This window comes from Numida meleagris, chromosome 1, assembly GCF_002078875.1.
Source record: "Numida meleagris isolate 19003 breed g44 Domestic line chromosome 1, NumMel1.0, whole genome shotgun sequence".
NCBI classification, from domain to species: Eukaryota; Metazoa; Chordata; class Aves; order Galliformes; family Numididae; genus Numida; species Numida meleagris.
Genome location: NC_034409.1, coordinates 47,587,105 through 47,612,772, shown reverse-complemented (window position 1 = coordinate 47,612,772; position 25,668 = coordinate 47,587,105). Strand labels below are relative to the sequence as shown.

Genomic DNA, 25,668 nt, shown 5'->3' with positions numbered 1-25,668 from the left:
GGGGAAGGTTTTTCACTGAGAGGGTAGTGAGGTGCTGGAACAGGTTGCCCAGAGAGGTTGTGGATGCACCATCCCTTTAGGTGTTCAAGGCTAGGTTGGATGGGGCCCTGGGCAACCTGATCTAGTACTTGATCTAGCAGCTGGCAGCCCTGCCTGTGGCAGGAAGTTGTAACTTGATGATCCCTGAGGTCTCTTCCAACCCAAGCCATTCTATGATTCTTTAATTCTTATACTTGGGGACATTGAAAGGTTACTTAAACAAATTCTTTATTCCATCTAGAAGTGTTGAAATTGTTGAGCAAAATCTTCTTTTAGAAGCAGCACTATAAAAATTTATTATTTTTCCAGTCTTTTGCATTGACAGTTAGTAAGCTTTGTTCCTAGTTGGTAAAGAACTTTGCCATTCATCCCTTCTTTGCTTTTGATGAGTGAAGTATCAGCAGTGGAACAATTAACTAGATTTCATTAGAATCTTCATCAAAGGGATTTGGTTTCAAGAGCTCATCTGTTATATTCATGTTGGTTTGCACAGATTTTGGTGATTAATTGTCACCAAATTTTCATTTTTTTCCTCTTCCCTGCTGTACTATGTTGTCAAATTAACAGGCACTTTTGAGTACAGCCACATCCCACTCGACTGCTAGCTTTCTCGTGCAAGAAGACATTACCACAGAATTTCTCAATGCAATTAGATGTGAGCTTTCTGCAGAATTACATTTTGCATCAATATCCATTCATTTTGCAAAATTTCTTAGGAAAGATTACTTGAGTATTATATGGAATTACTGATTTTTATATTCTTTTTGCTGCATGGCAGACTTGAGATATTCTAACAGAATTTTATCTTGAACCTGGGTGTTGAAATTGTCCAGTGTATCACTAGGGGGATGCTGAACATTATTTCTTCTGCATGAAATTTTTAATCCATAAATCTGTAAACTTATGTCAGTTTTCTGGAACATTTTTATTTTGCAGAGCAGGTATAAGGCACAGTCTTGTGCTGTGAAATGTGATGTTTCATGAAACGCTGTCTGTCATTAAGATCTCTTGGAACTATTCCTTATATAGTCACATAGAAAGAAATCCTCATGGAAACAGCATTATGGAGGTGGCAGTTGCAGCTTTGTATTTTTGTCTAAGATGAATCTTGCTGTTAAAGATTAACCCTGCGTGATCTGTGTAAAAGTTTCATTCCTGACTGCCTCAAATACAGAATGCACTGCACAAGAAAAAAATCATAAAAATGTGCAGGAGAGTGAACACAGCTCTAGACAAAATAAAAATGTACTTGCACTGCATTACACTCCTATTTCTGAAATTTTGAGCAAAAGCTCTATTTGAAGATTACAATGTGCTTAGAATTAGCAGTGATTACTAGCTAATTTCCTTCTTTACTGAAAGCTTTTTACTTCATTAGAGCCTGGCAAGTCATGTTCAGAAAACTCCCTACCAAACAGTGTATATCCTCAAAATCTTTCTTATCTTCTGTAGTTCCTGGTGGGTCAGTGTAAAACAGATTAGAAAAAGACGGACAGTTAAACTTTTAGGAAGGTAGCAATAGTCAGTAGAATCCTTCTGTACACAGTCAAGTGCAGATTGTAATGTTACGTGATTGATTTGGCAGTTACGAAGCTACTAAGAGCAAATACATAATCCGCAGAGACTTTTATTAGGATTTCTAAGGGACTACATGGCTTTGAGAAGCTGGTAGCATTGGAACCTGGGCACAGAGCCTGGAAACAATTGACACCAACCTTGCAAAACAGCTTCTGGTGGTATCATTAGATTTAGAAGGAAGCAGAAGGAGAAACAGCAGTCTGGTTGGACACTTGTTCAGTTTCTGTGCTGTTGCTGTTGACAGTAGAAGCCAACATTCTTCATTAGTTGTTTAGTAATCGTGTTGTTGTATCTCTCACACAGGTTCATGGTACCTTGCTGTAACATTTCCTAGAGTGAGAAAACATAGCACTGCCTCATCAAAGATATTTCCAGACAACATAACTGCCATGAAAGATCTGGATCTTGGTCAGAGCACCATGCTGTTTGCTGTGAAATAATGTCATACTGAAGAGGCAGTTGGGGCTCTTCAGCCTGGAAAAGAGAAGGCTCCAGGGGGGATGTTATTGCAGCCTTCCAGTACCTGAAGGGGGCACACAGGAAAGCTGGAAATGGACTTTTTATAAGGGCATGTAGCGACAGGGCAAGGGGAAACAGCTTTAAACTGGAAGAAGGTAGCTTTTAGATACTAGGAAGAAATTATTTACTGTGAGGGCGGTGAGACACTGGAACAGGTTGTCCAGAGAGGCTGTGGATGCCCCCTCCCTGGAAGCATTCAAGGCCAGGCTGGATGGGACTTTGAGCAACCTGGGCTAGTGGGAGGTGTCCCTGCCTATAGCAGGGGGGTTGGAACTAGAGATCTTAATGGTCCCTTCCAACACAAACCATTCTGTGATTCTATGATACTATGAATATTTCTACATCAGTCTTTAAATACATTGAATCTTCTGTCTTACACATATTCTTGTTGATTGTCCCATTTTATGATATCACTTTGACAATACAGCCAAGGTCACAAGTGAAGGTGTGTCCAAAGTTTGTCCAAAGCAATCTTTACCATGAAAATAAGATGACTTTTCTTACTATCCATCTATTTCAAACAGTTCCAACTTACACAAGTGGTAAGAAGGGACAAGATTGTACTTTCCAGTAATTACTCAGGTGTGACTGTTTTATCTACCAACGCAGCATGTGGAAAAGATAGTCGAGATTTTGGGTTTTTTTGGACAGATACTACATAAATGCAGAGTATACTGCTAAAAACATCTTTCTGGGTCAAACGAAAAGGGAGCATGATTATATTATTCGTGCAGGTTTCACAATACAGTTGTTACCATAACCATAGAACAAATTTCTAGTGGAATTTTTATTTTACATTAGAAACTCGTGCCATGGCAACAGCAATGCCTGTTAAAGATGTAACTCTGTTGTTTTAATTTATCTATTGCAGCTCTTTCATTACTGCTATTAATAACTATGATTCTGCTGAATGTATTTCAATTTTGAGCATGGAATCTCTTGAGATGCAAATGTGAATAAGCTGATATCCAAGTTTACACGAATGCAAAATTTCTAAGTGAGAAATGGTATTCCACAGAGATCCATGCATGTATCACAAGCAACTGTGCTGGGGTGAAACAGTGTGTATATAGCTGATTGAATTGCAGTCTGCTGCCTAAATGCCAGCGTGATAATAGCAATACTTATCTGTAGCTTTGAGATTATGGTAGAACTGAATTGGTTTTGTTCCAAATGTAAATGTGTTCCATGCAATACAGATATGGCAGTATCAACGTGATTTTCATAAGTAATGGGAAAGCTGTGGGTGCACTTGTAACGACACTAAAGATCTATTTATGTTTTGGTATTTAGGGTAATATTTACAAGTAAAAAGATAAGAAGGGATGACAAGCAGTATGTGGTGAGGAAGCAAGATCTAAGATCTTTTTCTGTTGGATTTTTTTTTAAGATTACGAAAATAAACATTGATACAAAAAGAAATAAAATAATTTATAATAGGAAACTTCCTTCCATCAGAATTTGATTCAAGAGCTTTACCTTCTCTGCCTGTTTTCTTCCCCAGTATCCCCATATCTTCCATTCTCAGAAGATTAGTTGGTGACCCTGCACTTAGCAGGGGGGTTGAGACTCGATGATCTTTGATGTCCTTTTCAACCCAGGCCATTCTATGATTCTATGATAAGATTTATGCAAAAGACTGTGAAAAAGCAAAACTATTATAATTAACAAACTGCTCATTGAATATTGATCTGTGTAATATAGTTTTGTACAATATTCTTTGCTAGTATCATTTGAGTTGGTTCTAAAAAAAAAAGTAAAGCAATTAATGAAAAGCTTTAAAAACATATGATAAAGTTAGGAGATTGTTTAGGAATGGACAGCCTTAATTTCTGGGATGTATAGATTTAAGATTAACTCCATCCACACAGGACACTGATCAGTATAGGCAGCTTATTAAATGGATCTTTCCAGTGCACAGTAGTGTTCAAAATAGAAGAATAATTTTTGATATATTTGAAAAAAATACAGGAAATAATAAACAAAATACCGCATTTTGAAAGATGAGAAAGGAAGGATTATTTCATTTAATTTTTTTTAGGTATGTTTGCTTTGAAGCTCTTGGGACTGAGATCTTGTTAGGACATTCACATGGGCAATGAAGACATATAGTTGCAGTTTTAGAGATACCGTAATTTGAAGAAGATTCTTAATATTTCATGTTTCAGTTACTGAAACAATAAATACTGACATGTAAGAAAAAAAACCTTACTGTAGAAAATTAATTTATGATTATTCATTACAGGGATTTTTTTTTTAACTCCCGTGACTTATTTAGACCAATTCAGTGAGTAATATGCTACTATATTGCTTAGAGCAGTGAGATGGTCCAGTTCAATATTCAATATTATTATATATTAGCTACAGGAGGAAGCAAAAATAATATGACAAAACTATATTAAAAGAAATTTAAGGATTAAGTTACAAATTTAAAGATCAGAAGATTTAGAGTTATAACTGGATCATGGACAGCTTGTTTTGAAGGGACCTCTCAAGGTCATCTAATCCAGCACCCTGTTTGGATCTTCAGATAAGACATGATCGTTCTTAGCCAACCTTTGAAAACCTCCACAGATGGAGACACCACCTGTCTGAATAATCTGTTCTAGGACTATGGTGCTGTGTGCATGCTGCATGCTTCTTAACGTTCATCATAACTGCATGCTATATTTTCTTGACAGCCCCAGTCTTTTTTATTGCCCAATACAATTTTGGTCTTCATTGCTCAAAATCATGGGGAAGGAAGTCTAGCAATGACATCTTTGCTTTCTTTGTAATATAATTAACAAAGTTCTTAGTTAAAATTAAAGGTATCAAAGAAAATAAATGATAGCAGTGGCAGCTGAATACTGCACAGAGAATATTCCATCTCTGCCAGGGCTGTTTTTGATCATGAGAAACCAAACTTCATCCAAGTAGTCATTAACAGCAGATTAACAGCACATGTTTTTTGAATGCTGAAATTGAAACTGTAAGGGGTCTTGACTTACAGAACTACTGATGTCAATAACAACTTAGAAAATCCTTTGTGTTGTATAATGTTAAATACCATGGACAAAGCAATTTTCAAATAATATCAAATGGAATGCCCAAAATCTGTTGATATTTTCAGCACGATCTTGCTGTGTCTTATTACCTATCTGTCAAATTAAAATATTATCACATTATAGCCTCACTTTATAAAGATATTTGAATTCTTATTTGTGAACTATGTGGATAATGATCATCATACAAAAGTTTCATGAGGTGCTGACAAATTTGTCATTTTAAGAAGGATTTCATTTTATGCAGTAAATAGGCAATAAGTCCACCCTTTTTGAGCAAGGAGAATATAATATGTTGAGTAGCTCCTCCTCCACTAATCAAACTTCAGTCAGAACACTAAATGAAACAAGCAGGTTGGTTTTTTTTGTTTTTTTTTTTAAATAGGAGACGATTGTATAATAAGTGTAATACAGTGTTAACACAGAAGACTAAATGTTGCGCAGGCAACATTTGTTTTCATCTTCCTGTCTTAAATTATTTGCATTTATATCTTGATGCCCTGTTTTTTTTTTAAAGGTGAAAGTTAGAGGTACAATAACATATACATTCTTATGTGTACAATACAATAACTCTACTAAAAGATCACGCTGCATTCAATATGTTTATAGTCTTTCTGTCCATTGCAACATTCTTCCACTTCAACTAACAAAATAACTGAAAATAATGTTTTGATATGGTGCACCACTGCTGTAAAGAAGTGAAATACACTTTTTAGTCGTCACTACGTATATTTAATGACCCCAGAAGAATGAGATTACTCAGAGAATTTTTTGTCTGTAGGAGAAGAGTAAGCAAAACCAGGGCATGAGATGACATTGGCACTGGACAGACTGTACTGGTAAACTCTTACGTGGATTTTGGCAAGATTTAGCAAGACCAAGCAGAACCAACCTAGACAGCGCCAGGACGTAGCTCAAGTTTTAGTTGAGGTTGGAGACCATTCCCACTAACTGGATGTGGCAGCTGTCTTGGACATTAAACAAGTAATTCCTTTAGATGCTAAGAATAGTATTTGGCCTTTTTATTTTCTAGTATAGATGTAGAAAAGATACTACTGAAGTTTGTGTAGTTATTAGTGAAATCCTTGACGTGCAGGTGTCTGTAATCTTTTCTTTTCCCTGATTTATATACATCTGTTTCTTAAGTGAATTCAGTAGACAGCTGTAAGACTTATCTCTGAAACAGTGGAATAGGATTTAGTTCATTATTAAGATGTCTGAATGCAGGTATCTGATTATAGTCACTGATAGCCTAGTCAATACAGTTAACAGAGAGTAATATAGAGAGTAGTACAGAGTAATATTATACAGAGTATAGTAATACAGAGAGTAATTCACTTGACCAGCCACAATATTCAGTGTGTGGCACCACTCTGTAGGATACATTGACTTTGTCAAACTGGTCAGAGACTATGGTGGAAGCTTGCATGCTTAGTCATACAGATATCTAAAAAGAGCTGTCTTAATCTGAAGATGAATCTCAGCTACTGAATTTTTCATGAGAGGGAAAAACATCAAAATCAATCATTACATCATTTATATCTTTCATGCCACGTTCACCTTCTAAATTGTAGACTTGCAGTTAATTCAGGAACTTTTAGTAATGATAGAAAGTGAGAATGTTTTAAGTCCTCCTTTTCCCATGCTCTTTACCCCCAGACCATTTCTTCTGGAGTTACTGATACTTTATGGTCTGTCATGTTTCATATTCAACCTTTCAACATTACACCCCACATCTTTTTAGTTGCAAAGTGTCTGAAATATATAGTTTAGACAATTCTTCTCCAATGAGAAAATTAGATTTTCTTAGGTTGCATTCATTATCTTGATCAGAATTTTACAATGATAGTTTAATAAATGCAATAAGCATGCAGTTTTAAATTTTCAAGCTGCTGACTAGAAGAGCTAATGGTAATTTGAAGTATATATCATATGTATGTCAAATACTATCTTATTTTAGAAATGATATATTGAAATTTGTGGTTTTTTTACAAGCAGATCTTTTAGCAGGTAATGGAAAACTACTCATATTCTTTGCAAATTATGACACAATACCATGTTTAAATCCTTCTGGTGGCTCTTGCTGTTCATACAGTCCTACAGTTAAGAGTCTACTGTATGAATACATGCAACTTCTAGAAAGAATGAGATGTATTAGGAGGTTTTTTTTCACACAGAGGGTGGTGACGCACTGGAACAGGTTGCCCAAGGAGGTTGTGGATGCCCCATCCCTGGAGGCATTCAAGGCCAGGCTGGAAGTGGCTCTGGGAAGCCTGGTCTAGTGGTTGGTGACCCTACACTCAGCAGGGGGTTGAAACTAGATGATCTTTGAGGTCCTTTTCAACCCAGGCCATTGTATGATTCTATTTATCTTTCATGAAGTAGTTTCTGAAGATGCAACTGTTAGTAGGGATACAGTTATTTGGAATAGAATATGCTAACTTAATGCCACATGGATAGAGTGATGTTATCCATAGGAACATTTCAAATGATAAGTTAGAAAAAGGCACAGGCAGAAAAAGGTCTCAGAATTTTTCTTCTGGTCCTTACAGAAACATAAAAAAAAAGAGCTGCACACTGTGAATTCTGTCAAAAAGTATATTTTTCAGTAGTACCCTCTTTTTCTGCTGAATTGTTTATAAAACTTGTCTCAGTTCTTAAGAAAAATCTTGATTTGGTATTATTTTACATTTTAATTCTGAAGCTATTCTTTTAAGTTCCTTGAAATAAAAATACTCTGAGTCTATTCTATAGAGAGTGTCTGTAAAAAGGCATAACAGAGTAAATTCACTATTTTTTATAATAACTATTAAAAATATATTAGCAGTCCTCCTGACAATACAGATACTGTATGTGTTTTATTGCCTACAAAAGAACTAGCTAATTCCGTGTTCGAAGTTGTATAATTTGTACGCATTTCAACTCAGTAACTAATTAAAAGAGACACCTCGAGCTGATAGAATAGGAATGAACTACTTTATTTTATAAATTTACTTTTTCCTGTAATTTATGTGTAGTGCAGAGTGGTTTTGGCTGTCTTTCAAGCAGTCAGGATAAATTAATCAAGTTCAAGGAGAGAACTGTTTTCTAAGAGAATAATACATCAATTCTTGTCATAAGTATCTTTTCTTTCTGAAAAAAAAAAACCAAACAGGAAGCATAAAAATAGATTTTGCAGAGTAAGTTTTTTGTTGCTTACAGTATTTTATCATCCCCCCCCCTTTTTTTTTACAAGATGTTCTCTTTCATTTCAGAGCGTCTTTGTCAGGGAGAAACATCCACTGAAAGCGAGCTTCCTGAAGGGCACCCCACTGAGCAGTTTGCAGGTTTACTTCATGGATCATCACCTTCATGTGACCCACCTGATAACCCACTCCAGCTGTACAGCAAAAGAAACCAGTGCACTAGTCCACTGGACAAAAGCATTTTGAGCAAGAGCACAGTGCAGCAGATACAGCTACGGAAAGAAAGCAACACTGATCCTCCTGTTAAGAAAAAAAAGCCACCAGTTGTAAACAGAACCATATTTCATTCTAAAACTAAACCAGTAGAAAATCATACATTGGTTGGCACATCAACAAGGATAAGTGAACAGTGGGTGATTACTACTGGAGGATTTGTTGAGCGAGCATGCACACTTGGAAGAATACGATCTTTACCAAAGACTTTGCTTGAAATGCATTTGTGCAAAAATGTTTCAAAATCTGATTCTAATCTTATCACCCATCCACCAAGCGGCAAAAAAGCAAGAAGCAACTGGAGTGAACCCACACCAAGTCAACAGTGCTCTAAAGGAAATTCTGAGAGAACACCTTCCTTCACATCAGAATGGGAAGAAGTAAGTTTTGGCCTTTTTTAAAATCAAGCAAATATATAGTGTTGTGAAAATACTGATATTTTTTCCATTTCAGAGATTAAATAACAAGTAGATCTTCCACATTACAAATCCTGAGAATATATCATAGTGTAATGCAAGGTAGTTCAACAGCTGGCACAAAATGTCATGCATTTTTATTCAAAATGTTGTATTTTTAATGAAGTCTATTGTTTCCATAGTGAATGAAGTCAACTAGAAGTAATGCTATAATTTGTTGTGACATTGAATTTATTTTCTACTAAAGCCCTCACCACTGGCACTAATAAATTGGAAAAAGTATTGTTGCGATGGCCGTTATTTATATGTTCACTAATTATTTCCCACCACCATGATGCGTACCAACAAGAGACAGGAGAAAACAGCAGGAATAGAGAGTATAAGATTTTGGTTGATTTTTCATTTCCCAAGCCCTCTACGAATAACATACCCTCTAGCAGTATATATCACATGTACGCACTATTTGGCACACACTTGATTCTTGTGTGAAGTGGGAATACACTTGTAGCTACAATGAATTCAGGGCTATTAAAAGAAATTTCTGCCCTAAATGTATGGTACACATGCTTGCTCGTACAAAAGACTTTATTTTTTTTTAGAGCTTGATTTAAAGTAAGTTTTATACAGTTTTCTCCTAACTTTTTTTTCTTTCTACTGTACTGTTTCAAAAAATGTAAGCAATTCTTCATAGACATGAAAGCTCCCATTTTACTGAGGTAAATTAAGAATGGGAAGTGTTTGTATGTTTACTTCTATTACAGAGAAGCAAGCATTTATCTTTAAAATGACTGCCATGGGAATGTGCATGCACCTTCAGAGTGCCATTTTATTAAAAAAAAAAAAAAAAAAAAAGAGTTAGTTTGTGTAATTGATTACTTTTCTAGGAAAATGTTTCCAGCTCATTTAAATGACTGGATTGATAAGATCTCTGGAGGTAGTTTTTGTTTAAAGGAGAAACTTTCTCAGTGGAAAAGTACTTAGGATCAGATTGTGATCTAGCCTGGCTACACTGAAATCTTGAAACTAGTCACTTTGCCTTTTCAGGAGGAGTTCAATGTTTGGTTGTACTTAAATTAAGAAAAATGCAATTTATCAAAAAAGTAGGTAAGAATTCTAAATCTGCAGATTCTTGCATAAATCCCGGATTTTCTCTTGTCACCAGTGACAAATACATAGTACTGGAAAAGGAGTCAGTTTTCCCAGTACTCCTAACATTAACATTCGTAGAATCTATTTCACTGTATCTGCCTTCTTAGACAACATTAGATTTTTATTTTACTTTTGTGTGTGTTCTGTTCTTACAGAAAATATAGTAGGTATACGTTCAGACATAGTCAGTACAATGTAATTTAAAATTATGCAAATAAGCTTCGGGGTGAACGTAGCGCTGTTTCACAAGTGGTATCTGTTGGCTCAGCTATGTTTCATACCTACACCAGTGGCCTTGGGGCAGGCAGAAAAAAAGGAAGCTAGGTAGTTTTCTGGAAATCTTAACATGAACGATTTAGTACTTTATAACACAAAAAATATTTTTACGCATTAATTTTACTGCTTGTCTTCTAGTGATTCACATCAATCATCAAATAAAATAAGCCTATACAATTAAAATCCATTCTGTCAAAGATTTAAATGCATGCATTTTTCTCCTTTGTATCCATGTACAGAAATATGACAAAGTAGTTTCAAAAACTGAGATGACGTAATCATGAGTAGGACAGGAACTGTACTGTAGGAAAAGAAACATTAGCTTCATCAATTTCAAGCTTTAGCTTTCAATGTGTTCAAATACGTTGCAAAATAAAAATCAAAGTGGAGAAGTTAGTTGTGACCATTTGATTTTTGCCTTGTTCGATCTTGCTTATACTGTTGTCATAATGAGAGTAATAATGCCAGAATTTCACACTTGAAAAACTAAAAATAATGAAGATGGCACTCATCAATTGTTTTCACCGTTCTCTCTTTTGTAGATTGATAAAATCATGAGTTCCATCGATGCTGGAATTAATACTGGACTCGGGGAGATGAACGATCACACTACAAGTAAGGAAAAACAACTAACTCTTATTTAATTATAACTTAGTTGTCTGTAGGGAAACCACAGATAAGATATTGCTAAGTAACCCACTGTGTTGAAAACATTTGAAGTTACTTGAATAACCATGAACAGAATCAATGTTGTTTACTTTTAGAGATGCATTAGGACCAGTATCCTGGAGAAGTTACTTTAAATAGCATATTGGAATCATTAACATTGTTTTGAAATCTTATCAGAAAAATACTTCTTCATAACGAAGCCCTACTACTAGAGGCATATTTTCCAATCTTTTTCAGCTGATTTTTTTTTTTTTTTCGAATGATAGGATACTCAGTGTATATGTAGTCCAATAGCTGCTGTCAGTTTTTAAAGCTGGATAGGCTGGATAGCTGGGCTGAATAGAATGAAGTTCAATGAGACCAAGTGCCAGGTCCTGCACTTTTGCCACAACAACCGCAGGGAATGCTACAGGCTTAGGGCAGAGTGGCTATAAAGCTGTGTAGAGGAAACAGACCTGGGGGTATTGGTCGATGCTCTGCTGAACACTGCTGAGCAAGCAGATGTGCCCAGGTGGCCAAGAAGGCCAATGGCATCCTGGCTTGTATGAGAAACAGTGTTGCCAGCAGAAAAACAGGGAACTGATCATCCCTCTGTACCCAGCCCTGGTGAGGCCGCACCTTGAGTACTGTGTTCAGTTTTGGGCCCTCTCTACAAGAAAGACATCAAAGCCCTGGAGTGCGTCCAGAGAAGGACAATGAAGCTGTGAGGGGTCTGTAGTACAAACCTTATGAGGAGCGGCTGAGGGAACTGGGATTGTTCAATCTGGAGAAGAGGAGGCTCAGGGGAGACTTTATCGCTCTCTACAGCTGCCTGAAGGGAGGTTGTGGTGAGGTGGGGATCAGCCTCTTCTCCCATGTAACTAGCAATAGGATGAGAGGGAATGGCCTCAAGTTGCGCCAAGGGAGATTCAGGTTGGACATTAGGAAATAATTCTTCTGGGAGAGAGTGGTCAGGTGCTGGAATGGGCTTCCCAGGGAGGTGATGGAGTCACTGTCCCTGAAGGTGTTCAAGAAATGTTTAGATGTTGTACTGAGGGACATGGTTTAGTGGGAAATATTGGTGATAGGTGGACAATTGGACTGGATGATCTTAGAGGTGTTTTCCAACCTTGGTGATTCTATGAGTCTATGATTCAATATTATCTAATGCTGTTTTGAGCAAATATTTGGCACAGCACTAAAAATGTTGCTGAAAAGCCAGTGACTGATGTTAGCAATGATGGGAAAATTTGCAGCCTTCCCTATTGTGGTGAATTGTAAGAACTCTAAGTTATGACTAGCTTGTTGGCGTGTTAGCACAAATCTGTGCAACTGTGCTGATAAGAATTTTGGATGTATTTTACTATGCGTTTTTCCTAACTGATGGAAAGAAAACTGACAGGTATGACTGAATAATTTGGTCTAGAGGCATAGTTATGTTAACTCACCTGTACCAGCGCGCTCCTGAAGCATAGTAATGTTAACTCACCTGTACAGGCACGTTTCTACTAGCCATTCCATGCAATTGCATAGGTTTGTGTATCAGTCAGAGGACTATGTCCACATCTTATTAAGATTTAAAAAAAGTATTTTAACAACTGTGCATTTCATATAGCATCAGATCTGTACAGGATAAAACTGTCATCAATTAAGCAGTGTTGACACAGCTACTTCAATGTTTGCTGGACAGTGAGAAGAGAATCTAGGAAAATGAGAAAATAACTGATTTGAATACAAATATGCTTGCAGATGCAGATTTTGCTTTGGAAAAAAAGTGGGAAGCAATATAATGAAAACTGCTAGGCATATTGTCCTGGAAGACTATTTTTTATTTCTGAAACTTGTAGTGTTGGTAAGGAGAACTTTTCATCTCCTAGCTTTATGTTTGGAGATAGTTGCTTCTGAAGATACTATAAGAAATTCAGGATTTGCTGCTTATTATTTTTATCCTGATAATACACAGGCAATGCACTCAAAATCAGGCCTCTACTAAGAAGTTGAACAAGTAAGAGGTATGAAGAGAAGATGAAAGCAAAAATATGGGTATGCAGATTTGCATAACATAGGGATATGCAAGTACTATTCTGTCCCTTCCTTTGAGTAGCCACCATTTATTTTTCTTGTAATATAAAAAAAAATCTCATAGCAACATTTGTCATCAGACGTTTTGTGACTTCTTCTGTATGCATTATTTTTCTTGGCATTGAAATTTGGCTCTTCAGCTCTTTCAGCTGGCAAGAGATCTTTTTGTTTCTTTTCCCAGAGGGGACTCTTGACTTGGAACTTTCCTGTTCGGTGTGCAGCTGCCTGCAAACCAACATTTTTTTCCTTTCTGTCAGCTCCTGATGGTCTTCAGCTTGTTTAGAATTATGATCTGATTTTGCTCTTAATGATGGAATCAAGTTATATATACTATGAATCAAACCAAAACAACATTCCTGTAACTGTAATCAACATGCAGACTGTAATGAATTCATCTCTTTCGGTTATATTTTCTTTCTGATGTATATTCCTCAGAGTTCTTGCCTAATTCTATGCAGATTTGGCATTGTCTGGATCTCAGTGCATTTTATTTAGTTTTATCTGCCCAAGTGTTGACATAAAATCCATCTCAGAACGTGTCATTCACCTTTTCTCTTCCTAGCTCTGGGCTAATATTTCAGATTATGTGGCCTATAACTTGGAAAGAAAACTAAGTATTATAGTAATCTGAAATACTTCATCTGTTTACATATAAATATATGAGTTTTGGTAGCTGTATTTCATATATGTATTTGTCTATATATATAAAAAAGAATTAACCAGTAGAGATTAAAAATAATGAATCATTTAATGTTCAGGCTGTACAAGTGAAGAAGATGGGCAAGTGAAGAAGATGTCCCTGCCCATGACCAGGAGGTTGGAACTAGGTCATCTTTAAGGTCACCCAAACCATTCTGTGATAATATGAAATTTTTGAGTTCTTCAACAGAACACTACTAAAGGCATAATTATAAGGCTACACAAGTTGAAAAAAAAAGTGTAAGTACACTAGCTTCAATAATTGTCATATTTTCTTTCAACTTAGAAATAATGAGGAAAATTTCTCTTTTTACTAAAGATAGAAGAATAATACAAGCATATATAGACAAGCCGGAAGTGCCAAAGCACTCAGTGAGATGCAATGAGCAAGATAAATAAAGATTTAATATAATTATATTGGGATGTCAATAAAGAGAAGAGGAACAAGGAAATCTTTGGCACCTTAGAGAGGTTCTGTAAGAAGGGGAAAGCTGCTCATAGAAGGTACAGAGAAGGCAAAAATGTACAATAACCTTTTATCACTATCACACACTACCCGAAAATGTCATCAGTGAGCATATGGCATGCACAGTTAATCCTAGGGCTAGAACCTCAATGGTAGATAAGGAAAGAGCAGGTTTTATAGCTTAGGTATCTTAAAATTGATTTGATGAACTTCATTTTGTGTTTCATAACTGTCTGAAATAAGCTTAGACCCAACGGTGGTTTTCTCTGAGAATTTTTGGAGGATGGTTGAGTTACCAGCAGACTAAAAGAGGATAATGTAGAGCTTATCTTTAGAAAGGGTGAGGAAGGAGAATGCGAGGAATTATTTTCAATTCATAGAAGAGTTGCTGAATAAATGAACTACTTAAAGCATGTGGAAAATAGCAATGAAATAAGTAACAGACAACATGGATTTGTCAAGAGCAAAATTACTAAGGCAGTCTAATGCCCTGTTATGAGCAGATACCAGATTTTATAGGTAAGAAAAGATGCCCAATATTCTGATTTCAGCTAAACTTCTGACAACATCTCATATATTTTTATTTAGAGCAAATTAAGTAACCATGGCTATCTGACAGTAGGTTAGATAGATAAATCTCAACCTTAATGTCTGAATTTAGACTCCTATTATGCAGACTGCATTAAGGACATCCAAACTAGTTGTACATAGCTAGATAAGCAGGCACTTCCGCAGTACCGTTCATCAGCAAAATGTTTGAAGCACAGCAAGTGGCACTGGCAATATCTATCAAGGGAGCCTAGAGGACCTCCTCAGATGTTGATGTCTAAAACTAGCTGAGATTAATCTCCATATCTACTCTCCGGGACAAAATTTTAAAAACAAATATAATGAAGCATTCAAATTGATTATTAGGGTGATTCTGACCTCTGATAAGCATATTCTTAAAGATTTATGTCTGTTTGCCACATACTAAAAAATCGGTTGAGGTAAAACTAACCTTATCTAGAGTCTGTTGAATGGGTTGGGTTTTAAGTCCTTCCAGTCCTTTCTGTAATTAATCTACTTTGATAATATGATTTAGATTAAAGCCATCTAGAAGGTGGAGTTTAGCAAACTGAACAGCTGACTTTTTTCTTTTTTTCCAGCATAGTAGATACTTCTACTGATTAGTAACATACATTTTGCAAAGGATTTGGAAAAGCTAATATCTTTAAATATCAGCCATCTGCACTTCTCTGGTAAAAAGAAGAAACACTTCAGTTTCATATTTTCTTTGCCTAATTATAAACATATTTTTCTAGAATAAAAATGTCTTTCAAGGCATGCTAAGCAGTATTTCTGTTAGCTGGAGCCCAGTAGCTGTTCAGATGTATGTGATTCAGAGGTTATTCTGCAAGTCATTAGAAAGGGAATGATCAAGGAGTTTTCTACCTCAGAGATAACTTTTCAACATGGATAATGGCTACCATGTCATCATGATTAAAGTAAAAATTGTTTCAAACTAGAGTAATTAAAATAAAGACACAGAAAATAATTATGAAAAATAATTCCATATCAAGTTTGTCTACAATCATCTTAGAACTGAGCTGGCATGTTCTAGCACATGGAGGCTGATTTACAATCTCATGATTCTGCTAATGATTAATTATTGTCTGGATACTGTCCATAGATGGAATGCAAGTGCACTGTAGTCAGGTTTTCTTTGTTAAGTTGAACATGTCCCTGACCTTGAGTGCCCTTGTTGTATCTAGAGTACTGTTTTCAGTTATGGGCCCCTCACTACAAGAAAGACGTGGAGGCCCTGAAGCTTGTCCAAAGAATCACAGTGAAGCTGGTGAAGGGTCTGGAGCACAAGTCTTGTAAGGGCAGGCTGAGGGAAATGGAATTCAGTCTGGAGAAGAGGAGGCTTAGGGGAAACCTTGTTGCTCTCAAAAACAACCTAAAAGGAAGTTGTAGTGAGGTGGGCGTCGATTTCTTCTCACAGGTAACAGCAATAGGACGAGAGGTAATGGCCTCAAGGGGAGGCCAGGGGAGGTTCAAGTTGGATGTTAGGAACCATTTCTTCTCAGAAGGAGTGATGATGCATTGGAACAAGCTGACCAGGGAGGTGGTGGAGTTACCATCCTTGGAGGTATTCAAGAAACATGTGGACATGACACTGAGACTACCTGAATGAATACCTCTCAAAGATTAATGCAGATTTACAGCAGATCATGAAGAACTGTATTAGAATGCATTTTGTGGTGTAATTTCTTTGATCATTCTTACAGGGATGCAAGTTGTAAGCATTCATCACAGCAAAGCTTTTTCTTTGTTTGTTTTGTCTTGTCTACTGATAAGACCAAAGCTATTATCAATGAATTCTCATTCTCAATATAGGGAATATTACAATAAATTTTCCAATTCAGGTTTGTGAGATATGTGAGTCTGAGAAATAAGGTTGTGAAAGTAAAGCAGATATGACTTCAGCAGAAAAGGAAAAGATGGATTCAGGTGGGACCACAGCCAGAAAAGCTGAGTGAGAGGAATAAGAGTTCACTTATGTCCTGTACAACTGTAACACGTAATAGAAATTGAACAGATCTTTGACTGCCAGAAGTTACATGTTCTCTTTCTCCCATCTGTTTCACTGCCACTGTTCAGACATGAAACTTTCATCTTACCTAGTAGAGCTCTGCCTATAAAAGCTAACATTTCACTCTAAAGAAGTCCAACTTTATTTTAACAAATGAAGACTTGTTAGGCTGGCCCTTTTCTGTTTGCTGCCATATGGTTGCAGATTTGGCAAAATGGTCTTCCTCCAAAGCTGTTAATATCCTCCCTCCTCAAGGGCAGAAAAGAGATAAAATATAAGTATTTAATTAAGGCAGAATTTTAATTAGATATGTGTAGGCATGTTGGCATAAGGCAGTTTTCACAGCAGTAAGTTATATATTTGAAAGTACGTACTTTAATTGTAATTTAGTGTCTATTTTGTCTAGTTACTTCTTTGTTTTAAATGTTTATGTGGTCAAACTAAGCGCTCTGATAAAGTGGGTTTAATTCATGCATTCTAATAAAATGAGCCATGCACCCTCTCACAAAGTGGGAGCCCTCTTAAACTTACAGTTTTAAACCCACAGCTCTGACTTTGCAATAGCCAACCATAACAACTAGACTAAAATAAGGATAACATCACTTCCCTCCCAACTCCCACCTTGTCATTGAAGCTGATATGTTGTGCAAAAAGATCAAAATATCTCTAGCATCATAAACAGAGAAAAAAATAGGCAGAGGGATCCTGGCTTTCTGAGAGAAAAAGGACTTGATGAGTGCAGAGAGCTCCAGCAACTGCTCTCTGCTCCCAGTGCTGTTTGATGCTTCAATAGGAAACACGTATACAGTTCAAAATTTTTGAACTGCAAATCTGTGAACTCTTTATCATCACTTATAGGACTGCGCTGTAGGGAATAGGCTCATATCTTTGAGTCTGATTCTGCACTTCCAAATCCAAAGTGAACAGTGGATTTTAAGACAGAATGGCAGAATTGCTGGCGGGAATTCAAGCAACTAAAGTCAATATGAGATGTTGTGGAAGGAGGAGGTGATGTTTACTCTAGACAAAACTGTTTTCAGGCACACATTCTCTTACAAATGATGTTTGTGTATGTGTCCATCCGAACTGGGTCCATGGTCACTTGGACCCCACACAGAAGACAAAAGATGCTCACTATTGTATCCTTATCACATCTGTTGGGTTGCTTTTGATTAGCAATAACAAACTTCTTTGGATAGATCTTTTGGATTCAACAGTTGCTTTGATATGATTGTTTGATTCAGAATTTTGCTTACTTTAGTGGTGCTCATTGTATTTGCTTTGTTGTCTTGGACTAGGGCTAGAGATTGTCTTTCATTTTCAAAAACAAGGAGACAAATAAGACATGTGATGTTCTGTAATGTTGTTCCCATCTTCCTGTGTAGTCTGTAGGGTCTTCTGCTAACAAATTGTATGTGCTCTTGTTTTATCAGAGTGCATTCCTTTTGCCTTGATAAAAGCATAATTCTTGGTGTTTTACCACTGTCAGTTATATGCTTGGTAATCAATGCAGACCATGCTCACAACCCATTTTTCCACTATTTCTTCTGGTGCTTTCACACATGCATTTCTATTCATGCATCATTCATACCAATCTTCATATTTCTTTCACAAATCTCTGGATTTAAGATCTTTTCAATGGTAATTGAGGTTCATGTGATTGGCTAGGTTACAAATAGTGGAGAACAGAAGTCATGAAACTGTAAATTATCTAGAAGTATTTTTGACATTTATTTACTGGGAACATGAACGTCATGATGAATTGCATACCACAGAACTTACCCGAAGATCATATAAATTCTCCAGAAGAAATCATACGTAATGGGATTAGTGTTCTGTTGACTACTACATTGTAAAAGCCTAACAAAAGATAAAGATGCATCTGTTTTAATGATCCGTTGAATACCAAAACAAACCTTACAGATGACTAGGCAAACTGCAGGATAATTGTAGAACTTTCAGCTATGTTTTATAATAAATTCAATGGGAGTAGGATGTAAAAAGCTGCAAGCATTTCTTTCATTTTTGGTTATTAGTGTATTCCTATTATATTGACAATTTTAACCTGTAGTATCATAAATGTAGTTTTCAGCTGTATGCTCTTCTTATGCCAATTAATCAGAGCTGTTTTTGCAACATCCTACTAAAAATGAAAACAGACGAAATTGAAAGTGCAGTAAAAATGTGGGTAATCGGATCATTTTTAACCACTTCTAGTCTCTAGAAGTGGTTAAAAAGTAGGTTAAAAGAAGAAAAGGTTAAAAAGTAGGCTCTAGCTCCAATGAACTTTCTTTTTGTATTTCTACTCTCACTGTAAGTACCTATCAACGTGTACCTTTTCTGTGTCCTCTGTTAGACTTTTTTTTCCAAAACTGTTTCCAAAGCAATTCAATAATTATATTCACAGATTTGGAAAAAAATCATTTCTGGAATATATCTTCAAGAAAGAATAGAGATGATTAATAACAAACAAGGAAGCTTACGAAAATAGAATAGTATAATAAAGATTATTGATATTTATCAGTGAATAAATTTAAAGCCTAATTCTTGACAATTTTTTTTTTTTTCTACTTGTGATCATCATATTGTCTCATGCTGAATTTAGATACACTGTAATAGAACTGCTTGAGAAGTGAAGTAGTACAATGTGTAAGCATGTTTGGAAACAACAGTACTGTACAGAAAATCACCCTTAAGTGAATAAAAGTTATTCTCACTTTTAAAAGTTTGAATGTATTTGCCTATTTGCCTATCACCTTGCTTTACAAAATTGAATTGATGAGAACAAAACCAATCTGAACTAAAATTAACCGGTTGTGAGAGCATCTTAAAAAATATTTCTCACATAACCACCAGGATTCTATTTATAGCAAATGGGTCTCTAACCTTTAAGTATATTTGAAAACCTTTCTGAGGATCATGATCTTAATGCTCCAGTCTACTCAATGTCAGATCTATCCCCAATTTCACTCAGTTGTATGAACTGTATCTTTTTGTACCATAGGGTTAAACACTGTGGAGCTATGTCCATCTAGATAGGAGATTGTTTGGAGACTTCAGAACATGAAAAAATGGCTTAAAACAAGCCTTAAAAGGTCTTGCCCTTTTCTTCTCTGAACCATTATGGTCCACAGGGGGTATTCAGAATCTATGTGGTTTCTACAGGGATAGTTCGCCTGGATTTTACAAAATTAGAATCATAGAATCATAGAATCCTTAGAGTTGGGAGGGAACTTTAAAGATCATCTAGTCCAACTCCCCCACAATGTACAGGGGCACCACAGCTAGATCAGGTTGCCCAGAGCCTGGTCCAGCCTGGCTTTGAAAATCTCTAGGGATGGGGCATCCACCACTTCTCTAGGCAACCTGTTTCAGTGCCTCACCACCGTCACTGTAAAAGACTTTTTCCTTATAACTAACCTAAATCTACCCTCTTTAAGCTTGAAATTAATGTCAGAATATTTGCTGGTGAGCTTAAAAAGTGACAAGCTAATTGTGCTCACATTCTATAATACTCTCATAAGTATTGTACTGTAATTCCAGAGGATAAGAGACATTTATTTCAAGCTATGATAAATTATATGAAAAGAAAATGATCAGATTAATTGAGATTTTTAGGTTCAGCTTTTTTCTTGCTGTTTGATCTGGACCTTGAAACTGTGTAATCATTTACATCCATGTATATTAATTTTGAATTCATCTGATGTCACTGAATTGAAAAGCATTTATTTCTTAAAATCAATTTTAGTATCAGCTACAAAATGTATGCAAAATAGGAAGTGGCACCTCTGTGGAGTTAAAAGCATCCACTGAAAAATGAGGCTTTCACAATCTGTGGCCAGGCAATACTCTAAAGAGAGCAGAATATTCTGAAATTCTAAAATAGATTTTATGAAAATCATAAAGTGATTACCAAGAGTAAATCTCTAAAATTTTGTTGAATATCTTGGTTGGTTATTTACCTCAGACAAAATTAATATTACTCTTGTACTTGACCAGAAAATGTATGAGAGTTAGTGATTTTCTGGCCAGTAAGTCCATGATGGAGTTTATCTTTCATAACATGTATAAAGATCTAAGTCTGCTAAAACTGAATTAATAACAGTATCCTGAAAATTTGGTTGATTCATCTTTCCTTCTTAATCTCGTAGTCTTCAGACTTAAATAGACATGAATCCTTGGAAACTCACATTTCTAGTAATCACAAGAACATCACATGCTAGTTAAAAATCTTTGGCTTATTATAGATTTTACAGCGCAGAATTCTAGATTTAGTTCCATCTACAGAAAAATAATTAATTTAAGAAATGGAACTAACTAAAGTATATTCATTTGCTTTCTAACCCAGACTGTTAACCTGAGTTTGTGATCATAACACTAGAATCTTTATTTTCTTCTTTCATTGTCACTTATTCAGGAAGACACTGTTTTGAATGCCTTAAAACACTTCAAGAATTATTTGCTTTACTATTTGCTACCTCTACTTCCCTACTTCACAACCTATCATGTGAGAAACTTTCCAAGTCTTTGTTTTTCTACTTTTACCCACTGTTGCCTTTAGCTCTTTATTGCAAATCTTAAATGGTTGAAGTTAAATTACTGTTTGCTAATATGAATTAGCATTAAATGCTAATAATAGCATTTATTGTAAAGTTGCAAACTGTTCTGATATCTACTTCTAAAGTATATTTATTATTCATGACCATGCATGCATTTGGATAAATATTTTATATGAATTCTGCAGTTTGACTGTTTTTCTATTTATGGGATGTGATGGACCACCTCAGTTACTTAACGATACTTCTGTTTTCTGGTAGGCTATTTGAAATGTTTTAGAGAGTATAATTACAATGAATAAATTATATTCTTGGTACACAGATCCCCTTATTTGCAGATGAATATAGCGTTCATATAGAGACCAAAAATTCCTTTCAAATTTATGCAAGCAAAAATACATGTTAATGAAAATTTCCAAACAGTGAATATCAGGGAATGTAGCTAAACAGCTCACAACTAGAATTTAATATAATTTAAGAATAACTGTAAGGGTTGTTTTCAATTATTCAACTAGCTCTAGTTTTGATCTTGTTTTAGTATAGGAAATTATCATTATCATGTTATAAAATGTTAGTGAAACCAGTTTGACTCATACATTTTCAGTTGATCTACAGCTTGTAGGACCACTTGAGCTTTTGCTGAGATCCGTTAGCCTTGGCAAAGGATTGATGGAAGAAATGATGCCTGGAGTACAGTTTAGTAATCTTGTCTGTGAAGTTACATTTCTATCATTCTAATTTCTAATATAAAACATCATGCAATAGTAAGTTTAATGCCATGAAAGGTGTTCAAACTGTCTGTAGGCATCAGCTCAGATTCCTGAAACATGATCCTAGACTCCATCTGTGGGCAGGGGAGGACAATTCAGAGTTTCTGCTCCAGAGGTGGGAGAGTCAAGAAGTCAGGTGTGAAAGAGCTCACTGACAGGATAAGCAGAGTTTATGTAACCTCATCCATATGCAAACAGTCCAGTGAATTACCAGCATGCCCACCCACTCAAGTCGTTTCTTTATTGTTCATTGAAAGGTACTGCAGTTTTCTTTTGCTGTTACAGAGCCTGTTCTAGCAAGGGAGCAACATTACAGAAGGTGGTCAGATTTAGATTTTTTTGTATAAGACAAGTTTCTATTGAGACTTTTTGTAAGTGAGAAGAGAGGACCAGTCATTCCCCAATGGTAGCAAGTAGTGCCCTCACCCATTGGGTGTAGTCCCACAGAGCCACGTGCTGGTAACAGGCTCCATCAATAGCCCCAGGTAAGAGGAGTGATGAGCCAAGTCTAGGGTCCATTCAGGGAGCCTAGCTTGGCAAAAAAGTGGATGAGGTCAGGGACAAGAATTGAGAGAAGGCTATAATATGGGTTCCTAGTTAACTAAGGAGGCAGGACTGAAGATTGGACTAGGAAAAAAACCAACACTGTGTATGCCTGAGAGGTCTATCCAGGACATGAGGTACGTGGTGTTAAAGTCCTGTATTGATCTAGGAGATAGGTCCAGAGGCAGCGCTAGAGACTTGCCCTGTTGTAGCATCACTTGGGAAGGAACTGATGGCTTCAAACTGAGCCAAAACGGGGTCCTGTACCATGGACAGGGTGGGGGAGACCCCAGGAGATCACAGGCAGAGACAGCAAGGCTCACTGGTGCCCTAAGGGTCCTGACACATCTGCTTTTTATTTATTATTATAATTTTGCCTTATCATATCAGTGAAAGTGGCATGTTTTATCTAGTTTATATATTATTATTTTCTGAGGTTTTGAGCATTATAGGGAAAAATGGTTGAGGAGTTGTTCAGTGTTATTTTTAATAAAGAGCTTCAAATTACCTTGGCTCCCATTTAAGTATATGATTTCCAGTAAAGACTGAGATCCCATCTTTACAATTAGCTGCTAGTTTATGCCGGAGCGATGTTCTCCTGTATCTAATCATTATAAATATTGAATCACAGAAGCAGAATATTTCAAGTTAGAAGGGGCCTGCAAGGATCACGGAGTCCAAACCATGGCTCCACAGAAGACCACCCAAAGCTCAAGCCGTATGTCTGAGAGCACTGTATAAACATTTCTTGAACTCCAGCAAGCTTTGTGCCATGACCACAGCCCTGGGGAGCCTGCTCCAGTTAAGTCAAGACTAATTCAAATGTCTAAACCAAACCTAATCTCAACTTTAGACAAATCGCAGGGGACAAATTATCAGAATAAATAACTTAATTTTAAAATAAATTATTTTTCCCTATTTTAAAAAGGTTCAGAAGGGGAAGTGGGGGAAAAATTAAGTAAAAGGAAAAGAGACAGATGTGAAACAAAATAACAGGTTGTTGTAGCTGCAGTTGAAGAATGACAAAAGAGTGAATGATCACTATGTATGAGAAGAATAAGTAAAAGTAAAGGTAAATAGGGACTATAGAAGGTAGAAAGAAAAGGAAGGAGAAATGGAATTCACCTGACGAGTTACTGAAAAGAAATCACAGTACAATCTGCAGAATCCGGGGCAAGGGAGCCTCTGGGCCTAACTAGGCAAAGGAGAAGGAGTGGGAAAAACTGACAAAGTACCTCAGGTTGAATGTGACGTGTAAAATGACTGCCAAGAAAAATCCTTAAGCCTCCATCTTGTATACTTTCAAGAGTCATTATTTCAAAGATCTGGCAGTTCACTACAGCATCAGTAGCAGGACGCTGTATTTCCACTGTTCTCTATAGGGCTTTTCAGCAGTTCCCAAATCCATGAAATTACAGCTCCCATTTACATTGTTACTACATTTAACTTCTTGAGATATCTCTGTGCAGTAGGTGTTCTTTCAATCTTTTTAAAATATTTTCTTCAAATATTTCTGTTACTCAGTTCTGCTTGTTTACTAGTCTAGTGTTGGTTAGTGCAGAGCTGCACAAAGATTTCCTCAAATTTGAAATTATATGAATCTGTTTTGTGGGGCCAAGAATTATAGCCTAAAGTGTTAGGCTTATGTAGCATTTTTAGCAAATCTACACAGTATACATTTATATATATGCATTTAGTGCGCTAGTTTTTAACAGTAGTCCAAAGACTTTTCTGAATTAAATACAACATTTTGATTGGTCATGGTATCGTGTAAATTTTAAAGCTACATTTTCATCCTGGATAAAAACAGTGAAAATGATTACTCATAGGTGGTAAGTGTAGTGCTACTACCATCCTGTAAAAAAAGTTCCTGAGACAAGCAGGGAAATTGTTCTAAGAAACTAACTTGTTTTTTCAGAAAATGCTGTTCACTTGTATCTGAGCTACAATTACTCTTTAGATGTGAATAGGATTCCTGAAAAAAATGGCAGGCAGCTGAAATATCTGTCCTACCAAAGAAAATTATATTAAAATAAGTAATGTCATAGTATAGCAGAAGTTCACTGAGGTTTGGTTTAATGTGTCCTGCTCAACACTACCTCCATCAGCTCCTTCCATGCTCAAGAAAAAAAACAGCTGAATTCCAAATGCATCCTAACTGTAGCTTTCCTGAGGAGACTATAATCACTGTGACCTTTCAGACTTGAGATGGTATCCAGAAAGGAGCAAGTCACATTCCCTCAATTTCCCATTGAACAGAGTTATAGTAGAGAGGTGGAAGATGAATCTTGCTTTTGTTCCCTGCAACCTGGCCAGGAATTACACATCATTAGTTTACTCACTAGAATACCCAGACACGCTAACTCTCCTGTGGCACACATTCTGTTGCAATGTTGAGATATAACTTTTTCTCCATCTGAAATCATAAATACGAGAGTAAAATGATATTCCACCTAGTGCTGTGCAAGGCAGAAAGCTTTAATTCACAAAACAACAGTTCACAATATTTAGTATCTAGTTCTTCCCTAGACCTGCTAAATTGCTTGTCAACTGAAAGATTCATCCTTTCATATTGTGATAATCTCCTCTCGGAAGTGTTTTGGTCAATAGCTTTTGAAATTCTCCTGTCTTTCATTCTGTAACACCAGAAGTGTTTAGTAATGTTTAACAGGTACCAACTTATCTAAGAAAATAGATTTTATGTTAACTGTGGCACCACCTTCTCTACAAGTAAATCATGACAGTCCCTGTATTTCTTTATTTTCTTCAATAAAAAAAGAAAGAAAAATCCATGTTGCTGATAGTAGAAACAGTAGAAGAGAGGGGACCATAAATTCCGTAGTATTT

At 36.2% G+C, this 25,668-nt stretch overlaps 1 protein-coding gene across 2 annotated transcripts in view; it reads left to right on the top strand.

The window, feature by feature from the left end:
* The window catches only part of ANKS1B (ankyrin repeat and sterile alpha motif domain containing 1B), a 433,433-nt gene that overhangs the window by 200,918 nt on the left and 206,847 nt on the right, over window positions 1-25,668 (top strand). For both annotated transcript variants that reach the window (XM_021408341.1, XM_021408420.1), the window contains exons 13-14: window positions 8,435-9,018; window positions 11,022-11,094. In XM_021408341.1, the coding sequence (XP_021264016.1) occupies window positions 8,435-9,018; window positions 11,022-11,094 (657 nt within the window). The remainder of the gene's footprint in view (window positions 1-8,434; window positions 9,019-11,021; window positions 11,095-25,668) is intronic.